We start from the raw sequence: 12197 nt of genomic DNA, 5'->3' as shown, positions 1-12197 counted from the left end.
AAAATCAAACACCACATGTTCTCACTCATAGGTGGGAATTGAACAATGAGATCACTTGGACACAGGAAGGGGAACATCACACACCGGGGCCTATAGTGGGGAGGCGGGGTGGAGAGGGATGGCATTAGGAGATATACCTAATATAAATGCAACACACCAACATGGCACATGTATACATATGTAACAAACCTGCATGTGGTGCACATGTACCCTAGAACTTAAAGTATAATTAAAAAAAAAAAAAAAGTCCTTCCCGCTTCTGGGCAGGGCAACGATCCCCATTCACGCCTTGGCCTTCAAAGCAGCACTGGAGAGTAGCCCCTGGCCAGAAACCTGCAGTCGCCTGCGTGTCTAGGCACTGCCCACCAAGGATCCCAAGTTGGAAAGGAAAAGAAAAAGAGAGAGATTCCCCTGTATGGAGCAGAAAGGAAAAGGTAAAGAACAAAAATAAATCCCAGACTTCGAGCTTACCTCCTGGCTGGCTTGCCAAAATATGTTACCAGTGAAGAGCGTCCAGGTTCTTGGCGTGTTGAACAAAGAATTGGACAAACACAAACAAAGCAAGGAAAGAATGAAGCAACAAAAGCAGAGATTTATTGAAAACGAAAGTGCATTCCACAGGGTGGGAGCAGGCCGGAGGATAGGGGCTCTCAAGAGCCCGGTTTCAGAATTTCCCGGGGTTTAAATACCCTCTAAAGGTTTCCCACTGGTTACTTGGTGTGCACACAATGTAAATGAAGTAGGAGCCCGAGATCAGTCTGAATGGTTGCAGAAAGCGATCAATCGCAAGTTGAAGTGAAGTTACAAAGTTATGCCCTGTGCAAACATGTGATTGGCTGCAGAAAGCGAAGTTACAAAGTTACACTCCCATGCAAATGAAGACTTGGCCCTGGAGACTAGCCTGATTGGTTGTGGGAGGGGACCAATCAGAAGTATTTTCAGTTTTTCATCTGTCACTTAGGAAGGGAGGGGTCGCAAAGGAAGTAGCCTCTGGTCCTTTTGTTACTTGAGTGTGGAAAGTTGGGGTTTTCCTCCAGACCCTTATTCCCCTGCCCTAGAAGGGAGAGAAAGCAGCCCGGGATAGGGGTGGGGGGTCTTCCCGGGAGTGGTGGGGTTGTGTTACCGGTGCCCCACCTCCTCCAGAGCCAGCAGACGCCCCAGAAATGAAAAACTAAGGCTGGAAGGTTTAGCGATGGTTTAGCAGGATCAACTTACCAGCTCGCGCTGCTCCCTAGAAGCTGGATTCTTTGCAGGTGCAATCACACCCCAGATGTCAGCGTGGGCCCTTGAGCAACGGGAAGTTAAAAACCTACGAGAACAGCTCTGAGTGATCTCTAGGGCGCTCTCGTTTCATTTTCTTCCATGAGTATTTTCTAAGACAAAAAGGAAAAAAGGTAATTTAAAGAAAACAAAGAACAAAGGAACTTGTCAAGGCGCAGGCTACAGTCTGTCGGCTCACTCTCCACGGAGTGTAAAGAATGTGAATCCTTTTCTGTTTTCCAGCCCTCCTCGTCCCGCCCTCCGGCTGCCCATTTCCCAGAGTGGCCTGCATTTCTATTGGGCAGTTGGCGCTCCGGAAGTGTCCACATTCTTTATTATCGACTCTGCACCTTTGCGCAATTGTCACTATTTTGGTTCATCAAAATTGAAGAAATACCAGGCTTTCTTACCATGCCCTTAAAGGGGTGACTCAACCTTTCCAGCTTTCCTCGCATTCCCAGAGCAGCCCTGACCGCCCTCTTGCTTTTTTAAAAGCACGGTGGCCACCGGGAACCAAGTCAGACCAGCTGTGGATGAACAGAAGAAGACAAAGGTGCAAGGAGCGGATTGCTCCAGGAGAGACAGATTCAAATACTTAACCCTGGCAGTGTAGGGAGCATCTTGAGGTCATTTGGGAGATTCCTTTAGTTGGGATGCTCCAAGGGTTGGTCTCGCTGGATACAGACCTCCTGCCACTTTGCTTTCCTTTAGTCCCCTTATTAGGGTAATTATGGTAATACATGTTTTTCCTGCTCACTTGTCTAAGAATTGGTGTCTCAATACATAGCTTTTGAAATGTACACAGGCCAAAATGACTCACCACAGGGGAATTTGCAAGGCTGAGTTGCTCCTTCTCCGCAAGCTCCACCTACCCCACTCTGGACTGCATTAACTCCCTACTGCCTATTCTAAAATCTTAAGGTACCTAGGAAGAGTACCTATTCACATTAAATAACATAAACATTGAAAGCACATAGCTGTGCTTTTCTTCATCTCATCTGATCCAGACACCAGCTCTAGGGATACAGTCTTACCGAAGAGAAAAAACTATTCTTCAGTCATTGGCTTAGAAAATGCTAGTGTAGGCTGGGGGCAGTGGCTCATGCCTATAATTCCAGGACTTTGGGAGGCCGAGGTGGGTGGATCACCTGAAGTCAAGAGTTCGAGACCAGCCCGGCCAACATGGTGAAACCCCGTTTCTACTAAAAATACAAGAAAAGTAGCCGGGCGTGGTGGTGGACCCCTGTAATGCCAGCTACGCGGGAGGCTGAGGCAGGATAATCACTTGAACCCGAGAGGCGAAGGTTGCAGTGAGCCAAGATCACACCACCGCACTCCAGCCTGGGCAACAAGAGCAAAATTCTGTCTTGGGGAAAAAAAAGAAGAAAGAAAAAAAGAAAGAAAGAAAAAAGAAAAAGCTAGAGCAGGCCAGGTGCGGTGGCTCACGTCTATAATCCCAGCACTTTGGAGGGCCGAAGTGGGTGGATTGCCCGAGCTCAGGAGTTTGAGACTAGCCTGTAAAATATGGTGAGAGGGCATAGTGGTGCGCGTCCGGTAGTCCCAACTACTGTGGTGGATTGAGGAGCGGGTGGGAGCGCTGAGGCATGAGAATCACTTGGACCCCAGGAGGCAGAGGTTGCAATGAGCCAAGATCACAGGGCTGTACTCCATCCCAGAGTAAGGAATTCTATCTCAAAAAAAAAAAAAAAAAAGAGAGAGAGAGAGAAAAAAAAGAAAAAAGAAAATGCTAGTGCAGGGATTTTCCCAGAATACCAGGATGGCTTCCAAGGCAGAAACAAAAAAGATTAAGAAGTTGTTCCCATGAGAATGTGTGTGGCAGGCATGACATATCAGATCAATTTGGAATGGAAAATGCATATCCCAAAAGACCCCTCAGAAGTGAGAAGAGTAAAACCATTCACAGAACTTTTAAATTATGTTTTTATTAACTATTGAGTAGAAACAAGATAATATTTATAGAATACATATAAGGTATAAAGAACAAAAGCATGAACATCTGTCAACCCCTTACGTGGCTACAGAATATTAACAATAAGCCTCTCCTCAGAGGTAAAACACCGTATCAAAGTTTACATTGAACATTGTGTTGCTATTCTTTATAGGTTTTTTTTGGCGGGGTGGAGGAGTTGGGTTTTTTTAACCCACTGCAGCCTTAGCCCCCTGGGTCCCAGTGATCCTTTCACCTCAGCCTCCCAATTGCTGGGACTACAGGCACACACCACCAAATCCAGCTAATTTTTAAATTTTATTTTATTTTGTAGCGCCAGGATCTTGCTATGTTGCCAAGGTTTGTCTCTAACCCCTGGGCTCAGGTGATTCTCCTGCCTTGGCCTCTGGAAGTGCTGAGATTACAGGTGTGAGCCACCATGCTGGCCTGCTGTTTGTTTATACCGTAAATTCCCTTTGTTGATTTCCAAAAGTGTTTTATACTTCTAATTTGCTAAGAGTCTTTATCATGAATGGATGCTGAACTTTATCAAAAGCTTTTTCGTCTATTCAGATGATCATGTGATTTTTCTCTTTTGAACTCTTAATCTGTGGTGAATAACACTGATTAATTATTTTTTTCTTTGAGACAGGGTGTCAATCTGGCACCCAGGCTGGAGTGCGGAGATGCAGTCATAGCTCTCTTCAGACTCAAACTCCTGGCCTGAAGGATCTTTCCTCCTGCAACCTCCAGAAAGTCGGGGATTACAGGAGTGAGCCACCTCTCTGGGCCTGATGATTGATTTTTTAATGCCAAAATCAACGTTGAATTCCTGACTTAAACCACCTTGGTCATGATGTATTATCACTTTTACATATTGTCGGATTTCCTTTACTAAAACTTTGTTTAGAATTTTTCATGTAGATATTTGAGTGACAATGACCTGCAATTTTCCTTTCATACTTTACCTACCAGACTTGTTATCAAGATTATGCCAGCCTCATGAAATTAGTTAGGAACTGTTTCCTCTTTCTAGGAAAGCATTTGAGTGAGACTGAAATTCTCTCGTCCTTAAACTTGCTAGTTAGAACTCGCTGTGACAATGGTTACAGAATTTCTGCTTTGATCCATGAGTTAAACACTTTTGTAATTCCAAAAGATATGAACATTTTTCTAGTTACTGTTTTATTACTAGTTTCTAATGTATTTGCATGTGGGGTCAAAGAATGTGATCGGTATCACTTCTTTGAACTCTTTGAATAATTACTCTTTAATTAGGAAAAGAATCTCAAATATTTTGCATTCAGAAGCAAAAACACCCCACACACATACACACACACACATACACGCACACACACGCACGCGCACACACACACACAAGTTATTAATTACAAAAAGCAAATTGTAACTGCACAGTAGGGAAACCTGGCAGACGCCACTTTATCCAAATGATCAGAGTTAACATCATCAGGAATGGAACTAATCACTATCGAATGCCTTCTAATACCATGGACTGAGAACCATAACAGCCCTTCTATGGTATTCGTACCAAAAATGAATAACCTGAATCTAATCATGAGAACACAAGGAATGACCCAAAATCAGATACTCTGCAAAATAATAGGCCAATCCTCTTCAATAGTGTCAAGGATATGACAAAGACTGATTAACATCTCCAGATTAAATGAGACTTAAAAGAAATAAAAGCTCAATACAACGCATCATCTTAGATCAAATCCCGGACCAGAATTTTTTCTCTTGTGCCATAAAGACACTTGTGGCACAACTGATATAATTCAATAAAGTCTATAGATTAGATAATAGTGTTAATTTACTGATTTTGATGATGGTACTATAAATATCCTTCTAGGAAATACCCACTGAAGTATTTAGAGGTCAACGGGAGCCCTGTCCGCTACTTACTTTCAAATATCTCAGGAAGAAAAATGGTAGAAGGGGGCACAGGGACAAGGCAAGAGAAGGCCACGTCAAGATCATCTGTGGTCAAAGGCCTCTGGGCACACTGGCATCTAATAACTAATTTTAAACTTTTGATTGTTTTATTATTATTTTGTTAGAGATGGGGTCTTACTCTAATGCCCAGGCTATGATGCAGTGACATGATTATCACTCACTACAACCTTGAACTCCAGGAATCAAGCGATCCTCTCGCCTCAGCCTCTGGAATAGCTAGGACTGCAGGAGCACACCACCACACCCAGATAATTTTTTGTTGTTGTCTTCCGGAGTGGGGGGAGGCGGTCACACTATGCTGCCCAGGCTGGCCTCATGTGATCCTCCCACCTCAACCTCCTGCTAATATATAATTTAAATATTTGTCTTTCACTATTCTCAAGGCTTTACTAAGCTTTGTTGAAAGTAGGCCCAGGTGTTGACTGTTAATTTGTGAAACAAAAGATGTGACCTCTTTCCACACTTGAGATTCAGAGGAGCAGAAGTTGTTTAGTAAAGTCATTATGTCAAGCCAACTAGAAACTAGCAGAGGTCTTGGTACAGCACTCCATAGCAAGAAGTGGCCGGAGACTACAAGGACAGATCTGTGAAACATGGAAGCATTCCTGGAATTCTCAGAAATCTTAATGGAAATAATCTAGGTTGGTTGGTTTGTTTGTTTGTTTGTTTTAAAAAGGAGGGAGCTAAGTGAGGGTATACAGGAACTTTCTGTACTATGCTTGCAACTTTTCTGTTCTTCTAAACTAAAATAAAAGGCTAATTTAAATTTTAAAAGCATTTTGTTTCATTTTACAATGGTTGGGTAGATTTTCAGATCTTTAATGAAGCAGGTCCTATATGATTAGAGCCAGATTACAGAGATAGGCAGGCACCCATCAAAACCCAATTAAGCCTGACACAGTGGCTCATGCCTATAATCCCAGCAATGGGAGGCTGAGGCAAGAGGATCACTTGAACCCAGGAGTTCAGGGCTATAGTGAACTATGATCACACCACTACCCTCCAGCCTGGGCAACATAGTGAGACCTTTTCTCTTTAAAAAAAAATTAAAGTTAATCTTGCTTAACCTTTTACTGGCTCATTTTTGGCTGTGTCATGGAGTTGCTGGCCTCAGTCTTCTCCTTTTCCTCCATTTAATCATTTATTTTACAGAACCGTTTTTTTCAGTTTAATGAGACACAAATTCTCAATTTTTTATTTAAAACAGAAATGCAATAAACATATAAGCTAAACATTTCCTCATTAATATGAAAAAAGAAAGCATCAGTAATCCTCTTTGGTCTAAACAAAAATTCAAAAGTGTTTATACATTTTAAAATAGGATACTGTTTCAAATATTACTAGGCCAATAAATCATATAGACTCAACCAGTCAGAATTAGACTTTTAAAGAATTACTCTCAAAGGCTGAAATAACTCCAAAGACCAGGGAGTTTACTAAGAACATTTACAAAGATAGAGTTTTGGTGCTGGGCTGTATCTCATTTAATGCAGCCAGAAGAAAGAAATATTTTTCTCCTTATTTTGCTGATCTGTCAGTTTTTGCTCAAGTTAGAAGAGCCTACAATTTCAAGGCTAGATAACCAGAATTCCATGAGTTAACACAAATAAGAGGAAGACCGGCAGAAGAGTTCAACACTTATAATATGGAGGGAAATCAGTCAAATAGGATTACTCATAAATGGAATACTGGGCATGTAGTTTCTTAATTTTCATTAGTTATGCAAATATTTTATTGTTAGTATTTAGATTAGTGTTTAGAATGTTTTGTAGAGGCTGAAAAGCAAATAAGTAATTGCATTAGCATTGTTAAGTATCAGTGTTTTTAGTTTGATGAATGATCACACAGCTGTGTTCTCAGGCTGCAATAACAAAACACTACAGACTGGGCGGCTGAACCAACAGAAATTTATTTCTCACAGTCTGGAGGCTGGAAGTCCAAGACAGAGGTGCCAGCAGGGGGTGGTTCATTATGAGGCTTCCCCTCCTAGCTTGTAGGTGGCTGCCATCTCTCTGTGTGCTCCCATGCCCTCTTGTCTGTGTGCACAGGAAGGAAGGGAACAAGTTCTCTGGGGTCTCTCCCTATAAGGACACCAATCTTGGCAGATCAGATTCTCCACTGTGACTATGTATAACCTTAATTACTTCCTTAGCAGCCCCAGCTACACACTGAAGGTTGGGGCTTCAACATGGGAATTTAGGGGTGACAGTGGGACACATTCAGTCCATAACAGTGGCCCACCAAACTATGAAAGCAGATAGAAAAAAAGAAATCACAGTTCAAGAATGACATAAAACTTAGGTAGGTATGCTATAGATTAATGCATAGAGCTAAGCTGAGATGTTACAACTTAACAACATAAACTCACTGCTTTTTTTCTTCTTCTTCTTTTTGAGACAGAGTCTCACTCTGTTGCCCCGGCTGGAGTGCAGTGTCATGATCTCAGCTCATTGCAACCTCTGCCTCCAAGATTCAAGTGATTCTCATGCTTCAGCCTCCCGAGTAGCTGAGATACAGGCATGCACCACCACGCCCAGCTACTTTTTGTATTTTTAGTAGAGACGGGGTTTCTCCATGTTGGCCAGGCTGGTCTTGAATTCCTAACCTCAGGTGATCCACCTGCCTCAGCCACCCGAAGTGCTGGGATTACAGGTGTGAGCCACCGTGCCCGGCCAACACTCATTGATTTTTAAAGACAAGCTTTCCCAAGTTCGTTCACCTTAGGGCTGATATACACCTTCAGAACCAGATTTTGGTCTCTAATATTAACTTCTACTAAAAGCCAGGATTTTCTCTTGGCCTATAATTTCTCTGTAAAGGTAACATTAATGTTCACTATTACAATTAAGCCTTGGTCTGGGCCATTCTGAGAACAAGCTCTGGAGATCACAATTTTAAGGATTAAGTAATCATAATGATATTCTTTGTTCTGACAAAAGTATTAATCTGACAGTGACTGAATTATCTTGGGACTCTCCCAAGCCCTAAATGAATACAGCAAAGATAAATGTCAAGAATTCAGGAAACAATCACTTCTGCTAGGCCTGTAAGCTACTAACAGATCATGCTTCTGCAGAAAACGATTCTGGATAAATTTTTAAAAGCAAGAAACTACATGAAGTCACGTAAAAAAAGAACTCCAGCCTTGGAGGAAAGGTCACAGGCTGAGTTTCTTATTTTTATGGCTTTTACCCAGAGTGCAAGACACAGATCTGCATTGTGCAGGGCAGCTAAAGTTCCTTTAGAAAACCACCATCTTTCTGGCTGGAAGAGTCAGGGGTCAGAATGGGGGGCAACCACCGCTGGTGAAAAGAGCTGGGGGAGGAATCCCTGAAAGGAGAGCCAGAAATGGGGGAGCTCCAAACTCTTTGTGTCAGCTCTGTCCAAATCTCTAACCGACTTGTGAACTAAAAAGAAAGGTTTCTACCATCAGCAGACTGTCACCCATAGACATTTACATAGCATTTTGGTTTGGAGCTCTTCCTAATAGTCACTTCACAGAAAAATATATAGGTGTTGTTTTGCCCTGGAAGCCAGACAGATCAGAATATTGGGTAAGATAGCTGGATCAGTTGTCCTTGGATGGATCCCAAACACTATGTTCCTTTCCAGGCCGGAGAATCGCCGGACACTGTCCAAAACAATGCGATCACCCGACATATCAGACGCATCACTGAGACCCACAACCCTTTTCTTCCTCAGTGCTTTCGAGAGCTCATGCCAATAGTGCTCCACTTCTCTCCTGGTGCTGACAAGCACAGCAACATCCTTTGGAGAATAGCCCCTTTCAAAGAAGAGCCTGCAGGTGTCTGCCACAAAGGTCACTATTTGCTCCATAGTCCAGTTTTTAATAATCTTTTTGTTGCCTGAAACACCTGGAGCCCATTTAGCTTCACTGAGAATTGCCAGATACCCATGGGGGATATTAACTGGAGGATTTTCTATGATTAGTTGCATTTCTTGTTGTATGTACTCGGCTATTTCATCTGCATTGCGGACTACTCTGGTGAGCTCTTCCCTTGGATACTGTGCTGAGAGAAGGGGAAGGCCACTACGACCTAAGTGGCTGGTCTGAAAGTAGTCCAGAAAGATCCAGAGAACTCCTGGACAATCCTTTTCTCTCTGAGTGATGGTTTTTGCCTTCTCATACCAGTCCCCATCTTCAGTACGGAAATTCTGAGCTTCGTCAATGATGATGTGTTCAATGTGATCAAAGTATTCTCTCATGAAAGTTTTCCGGGTCTCTGCTTGGCAGATTTTTTTATCACTGTAAAAATTAAAAGAACACACTCAGGTTTTCTCTAAAAAAACAAGGGGAGAAAATGATTGTATCATGTTCCTCTGAGCACAGTATGTTATCACAGATCATTTAACCACTCAATTATCAAAGAAGAAGGTGACTTAGCAGAGAATATTAAATCCAGTACTTAAAGACGGAAGATCCAGCTGCTTACCTGATAAAGTTCCTCAGAGGCTGGTTTTCGCAAACATAGAGAATTCTCTCTGCCTCACAGTGAAACACATTCCTGATCTTCTCCATGATCTTCATGGCCATGATGGTCTTCCCTGAGCCAGGTAAGCCGTGGACAAACAATTCTCTGTTCTTGCGGAGGTTTTTGGAGAATATCTCATACTGCTGGGCTGTGAGCAGATTTAAAAACTCACAGCCGAGCTGGTCACTCAAGAGAGATCTGAAGCCGAGCAAGACAATCACGAGGGACTGCAGCAGGGCTTCCATGTGCTGGGTGCCTGCAAGTCTATAGGACGCGGGGTAATCCATCGGAGACACTGCAGCCTCCAAGGCCTCTGCGCTGCTCTCAGGACTCAGGCAGAGGACCTTGGCCCTGACACACACCTTCCCGGTGTAGCCCCCCACGTTCACCAGGTTCTGCTTCAAAGTAAAGGCGGTGCGAGTGCAGTAGTCCTGGCCCTCTGCATCCTGCTCCCTGAGAACAGTGTAGAGAATGGGGGTGCTGTTCCGTGCTATCAGCAGAGCATCACAGATGACTCCTGGCTTCTCCTGCAAGTTCAGGTCCACAGCCCAGCTTCTAGAGAGGATCACAATTCCCTGGGAGAAAGGTTGCACTTGCATGTTTATTAACTCCTCTAGTCCTTCATGCTGTGAGGACAGTTCCTTCCAGAGGGACTCTGGAGTATATCGCAAATGTCCTGGTGGGACTAGACATGAAGAAAATAGAAAGATGTTTTCACTGTGTTTGTGTGATTTTGTATGAATCACATGTTATGTTTAAAAGGGAAAGGAAAGCCCCCCAAAGAATCGTACACTTTAACAGAAATTCCTTCTGGTGCATCTCTTTTTTTTTTTTTTTTTTTTTTTTTTGAGACGGAGTCTCGCTCTGTCACCCAGGCAGGAGTACAGTGGCGCAATCTCGGCTCACTGCAAGCTCCACCTCCTGGGTTCACGCCATTCTCCTGCCTCAGCCTCCTGAGTAGCTGGGACTACAGGCACCCACCACCACGCCCAGCTGTTATTTGTATTTTTAGTAGAGACAGGGTTTCGCCATGTTGGCCAGGATGGTTTCGATGTCCTGACCTCATGATCCGCCCACCTCGGCCTCCAGAAGTGCTGGGATTACAGGTGTGAGCCACCGCGCCCGGCCTGGTGCATCTCTCTTTAACCCACACCCTACAAATCTGGTAAAACGAATGATGTCACCCTTCTATGTATCTCATGGACAGTGGAGCATGTCAACTGAAATGTAATTTACTGAGCCTGAGAAAGTGAAAGCCGTATATTCAATTACTCTTGCATCTTGGATTCTTATGTGGAATGTTTAAAAACCTTTCTGATAAGCTAATGACTATAAAGATCTCAGGTAAGTAAAGAAACTATTTGGTGGTAAACAGACCTAAGGCAGGTCTAATATATGAATTACCTTGCCCTTGATAAATGTTTGGATATACATAGGATATTTGTGTATCATATTCTTCTGTCAAATCTTATCCTTAATATATTCAATATGTGAAGTTAAGCCATTTCCCTCCTTGAGAAATTTAAGTTTCATTTTGTAAGTAGGAACTCTGAGAAAAAAAACCTTGCTAAAACAATGTTTGGGCAGCAGGGAGAGGAGTTACCTAACATTGTCTATGGACTTGAATTATTATTTGGTGCTACCTCTGAAGCATTAGTGAGCTGTTTCCTCTAGCCTCTTCCAAAGGAAAATTATTTGTGGTTTTTCTGTATTCTTATATTCTACCAGGTGAACATTTTTATTCCTTTTACAGACATAATTCCTCCATCCTAGAAAAGTAGACCAGAAGTGGCTGATTATTCCATTGTGCCCCTGTAGTTGTACTAGATCACTGGTTTCCAAACCCAGCAGGGCATCAGAATAATTTGGGAAGCTTGCACAAATGCACATGGCCAGGCCTTATCTCTGGAAATTAAGCATTTATAAGTTCTTGGTGTGGGCCTGGACATCTGCATGTTTAACTACCTCCTATGGCATTTCTAATAATCAGCCAGATGTGGTAACCAATGGGCCTGATGATTTCTAAAGGTACCTGAAACTCATCCCCGAGAGGCTTGTGACATTGTCACTGTATACACCTGGATCTGCAGGACACAATCTTTCATGGATTTGTTTTCCACGAAATGTATTAAATGACTTCCCTCTGTCCTGATGTAAAAACTGGCAGTTAGTACCTGGAAATAAATGTCGTTGTAGATCTGCTTTGTGTTCCAGACCTTTCTTAGAATACACGGGTCTGCAAAGTGAAGGACTGTCAGATAGACTCAACTGAGACTCAAAGGCCTCAGGAAAGTCTGGAGGAAACCCTGAAAGAAAGAACATTTTAATTTACACTACTTGATTTCATGTCTCACTACTGCAATAGTCTGTTCAAGGCTGTGTCTAAATTGCATCTAACATGGTACAAGTCAGGCCACAAAGTCAGATGCTTTACTCTTTCTTTTTTTTTTTTTTTCTCGCTCTGTCGCCCAGGCTGGAGTGCAGTGGCCGGATCTCAGCTCACTGCAAGCTCCGCCTCCCGG

General features: G+C 43.0%; 2 protein-coding genes across 3 annotated transcripts in view; both read right to left on the bottom strand.

Moving 5' to 3' along the window:
* The window catches only part of SLFN12 (schlafen family member 12), a 29533-nt gene extending 27939 nt beyond the window's left edge, over positions 1-1594 (bottom strand). Inside the window, exon 1 of one of the 2 annotated variants that reach the window (XM_011999422.1) lies at positions 1216-1594. The gene's annotated coding sequence lies outside the window, so the exon portion shown is untranslated. Of the gene's footprint in view, positions 1-471; positions 809-1215 lie in introns of those variants that run through there. The other variant, XM_011999423.1, reaches the window with a different exon arrangement.
* Positions 1595-7072: 5478 nt separating this feature from the next.
* Positions 7073-12197, bottom strand: part of SLFN13 (schlafen family member 13) — a 21974-nt gene continuing 16849 nt past the window's right edge. Inside the window, exons 4-6 of the mRNA XM_011999420.1 lie at positions 11850-11981; positions 9637-10360; positions 7073-9449 (exon numbers count right to left, since the gene is read on the bottom strand). Of these exons, the coding sequence (XP_011854810.1) occupies positions 8678-9449; positions 9637-10360; positions 11850-11981 (1628 nt within the window). The 3' untranslated portion in view covers positions 7073-8677. The remainder of the gene's footprint in view (positions 9450-9636; positions 10361-11849; positions 11982-12197) is intronic.

This window comes from Mandrillus leucophaeus, unplaced genomic scaffold (genome assembly GCF_000951045.1).
Source record: "Mandrillus leucophaeus isolate KB7577 unplaced genomic scaffold, Mleu.le_1.0 Scaffold590, whole genome shotgun sequence".
Taxonomy (NCBI): Eukaryota; Metazoa; Chordata; class Mammalia; order Primates; family Cercopithecidae; genus Mandrillus; species Mandrillus leucophaeus.
Note: the sequence above shows the minus strand (reverse complement) of the source record. Positions and strands in the feature narration are given on the sequence as shown.